This window comes from Aegilops tauschii, chromosome 5 (assembly GCF_002575655.3).
Source record: "Aegilops tauschii subsp. strangulata cultivar AL8/78 chromosome 5, Aet v6.0, whole genome shotgun sequence".
In the NCBI taxonomy this organism is placed as follows: domain Eukaryota; kingdom Viridiplantae; phylum Streptophyta; class Magnoliopsida; order Poales; family Poaceae; genus Aegilops; species Aegilops tauschii.
In genome coordinates, this window is record NC_053039.3 from 88,510,604 (window position 1) to 88,512,953 (window position 2,350).

Here is a 2,350-nt window from a genome sequence, read left to right on the forward strand (position 1 = left end):
CAATATAGCAGCCCTTAGTGTTTAAATCATTGACAAGCTCTGTTAGAGTGTTAGGTCAAGAACAACAAGTAATCAAAGCAAACAGTCCTAGTATGGCTGGCTGATGCAAACAACAATTGAACAGATGTGTGAGCAAATCTTACATATCAAGAAAAGAAGCAAAGAAGGAGGCTTAAAGACCATCACTTGACTGACCAGATTTAAGGGGCATTTAAACATCATGTGCAATGTATGAACAAACATAAACATTGCATATTCCAGATTCTACAATGGAATGCACATGTATTAGGTCATGCCATGTATGATGATGCCTAAATGTACACTATAGCAGGCAGGAGTGATTCATCATTGCATGCACAATTGAATTGCAGGTTAAGGGCCAGTTCGATTCCGCCTTTTCAGGGCTTATTGTCAAAATAAGCCATAAGAGCATCTCCAGTAAATGGTCCAAATGTAAAAATAACTAACTTTTGGACCGTCTGGGGCAAAAAATGCTGCTCCAACAGACGGTCCATATGCAAAAAAAATTGGACCGCGGCCTCCTCGTGATGTAAAATGCAACATCTCGCGATGCAAATATACATCACGAGATGCATCTGGTCCAAAACTAGCAGCCGCCCGCGAACGCCCAACCGCCACTTCATTTCCGTTCCCGCCCGCCCGCCCGCGACCTCCCGCTCGTCCGCCGCCGCCCCGCCGCCTCCACAAGCTGCCGCCGCCCCGCCGCACGCCGCCCGCATCAGATCCGGCGCCGCCCCGCCCCCGCCGCTGTTTCCACGCCGCCCCGCCGCCCACCCGTCGCGGATCCGGCCCCGCCGCCCGCCGCTGTTTCCACGCCGCGTCGCCGCCCGCCCGCCCCGCAGCCCGCCGACCACCGCCACGCAGCTCCACCACTACCCCGACCGCCGACCCGCAGCTCCGCTCCGCACGCCGCCGCCGCCCCGCACGCCGCCGCCGCCCCGCAGATCCGCCACGCCCGGCTCCGTCCGCCTCCGCCCCGCAGCTCCGCTCGCAGCTCCACCACTGCCCCGACCGCCGACCCGCAGCTCCGCCCCGCACGCCGCTGCCGCCCCGCTCGGCTCTGTCCGCCACCGCCCCGCCGGCCACCACCGCCCCGCCCGGCTCCGTCCGCCAACGCCCCGGCCGCACACCGCTCCCGATGGCGCCGAAGAAGACGCCGAAGGGCAAGTCGGGCTTCTTCGGCGTGAGGCAGAAGCCCTCCGCAACTGGGGTGTGGAGTTCTCCGACGCCGAAAGGCGTTGGTGGATCGGCACGTACCCCTCTGCCCAAGAGGCCGCGCGTGCCTACGACGTGGCGGTGTGGCGTGCCGAGAGGCCTCGGTCACACCTCAACTTTCCAGAGATCGAGTCGGGCGGTACCGGAGATGCTTGTGCCGCAGGGCATCAACATGAAGGAGATCACGACGAAGAAGAAGATAATGAAGAAGCCGTCGGTTGTCGTCAGTGCTGGCGAGACCGATGAGGAGGCGATGGCGAGGTTTGCTCGGGAGCATCCGGAGTACGTCCAGGCCGAGCTGGAGTACTACTGGAAGCGTGAGGCAGAGCAAAAGAAGAAGGGGCCGAAGAAGGAGGATGAGGCCGGTCCCTCGACGGTGATGCCCATCGATTCCTCTTCCGAGGAGGACTGGGTAGACTTCTCGGAGGAGGAGGAGGAGGGGTGCGACGACCCGACAAAGGAGGAGTTCTGGGAGCAGTTCCGTAGCTCCGACGAGGAGTAGTTTATCTAGCAGTTTGAGTAAGTAGTAGTTGAAGTTTATGTATGAAACTATGTTGAATTTGATGTTTGAACTATGTTGAATGGGCTAGTAGTATGTCGTTTTTACATCTTCATTTTGGACCATCTATTGGAGTTGCTCTTTTGGACCATCAATTTGGACCATCTGTTGGAGATGAGCTTTTTTCGGAGCTCCAAAACGCACCTTTTAGCGGTCCAAATTTTACATCTTCGGTTTTGGACCGCCAAATTTTGGACCATCTATTAGAGATGCTCTAAAAGATGTAAAGAAGTCATTTTTGAGTTATGGGCTTGGCCTTAACTTATTTCACTTTGGAGGGGGGTGTTTCGGGTAGAAGCTCACTAAAAAGGAAGGGAAGGGGAATAGTGAAATGACTCTGTTGTCTGCCTATACTACACTCAAAATGCAACTGCTCACGCCCACGTCACACCTGACCCTCAAGTAAAAACAAACACGCAAGCGTTCATTGCCCTGCCCGCTTGCATCTCCTCTCCCCTTTCCCTCTACCTCGATCCCCTGCCTACAGCCCTAGGGTTCCTCCAGCGAGCCATCGCCTCTGGTCCCATCTGGCCCGGTCCTCGATGATGCTTTGTC

General features: G+C 56.4%; 1 protein-coding gene across 1 annotated transcript; it reads left to right on the forward strand.

Annotated features, from left to right (window-relative positions):
* The first annotated feature begins 1,159 nt into the window (after positions 1-1,159).
* LOC141022591 (uncharacterized) lies at positions 1,160-1,738 on the forward strand. Its single transcript, XM_073498854.1, has one exon. It carries the CDS (start codon positions 1,160-1,162, stop codon positions 1,736-1,738), a length of 579 nt encoding a protein of 192 aa, XP_073354955.1.
* The last annotated feature ends 612 nt before the right edge of the window (positions 1,739-2,350 follow it).

Coding starts and splice junctions, on each gene's coding strand:
- LOC141022591 (XM_073498854.1), top strand. CDS start 1,160: ATGGCGCCGAAGAAGACGCCGAAGGGCAAGTCGGGCTTCTTCGGCGTG.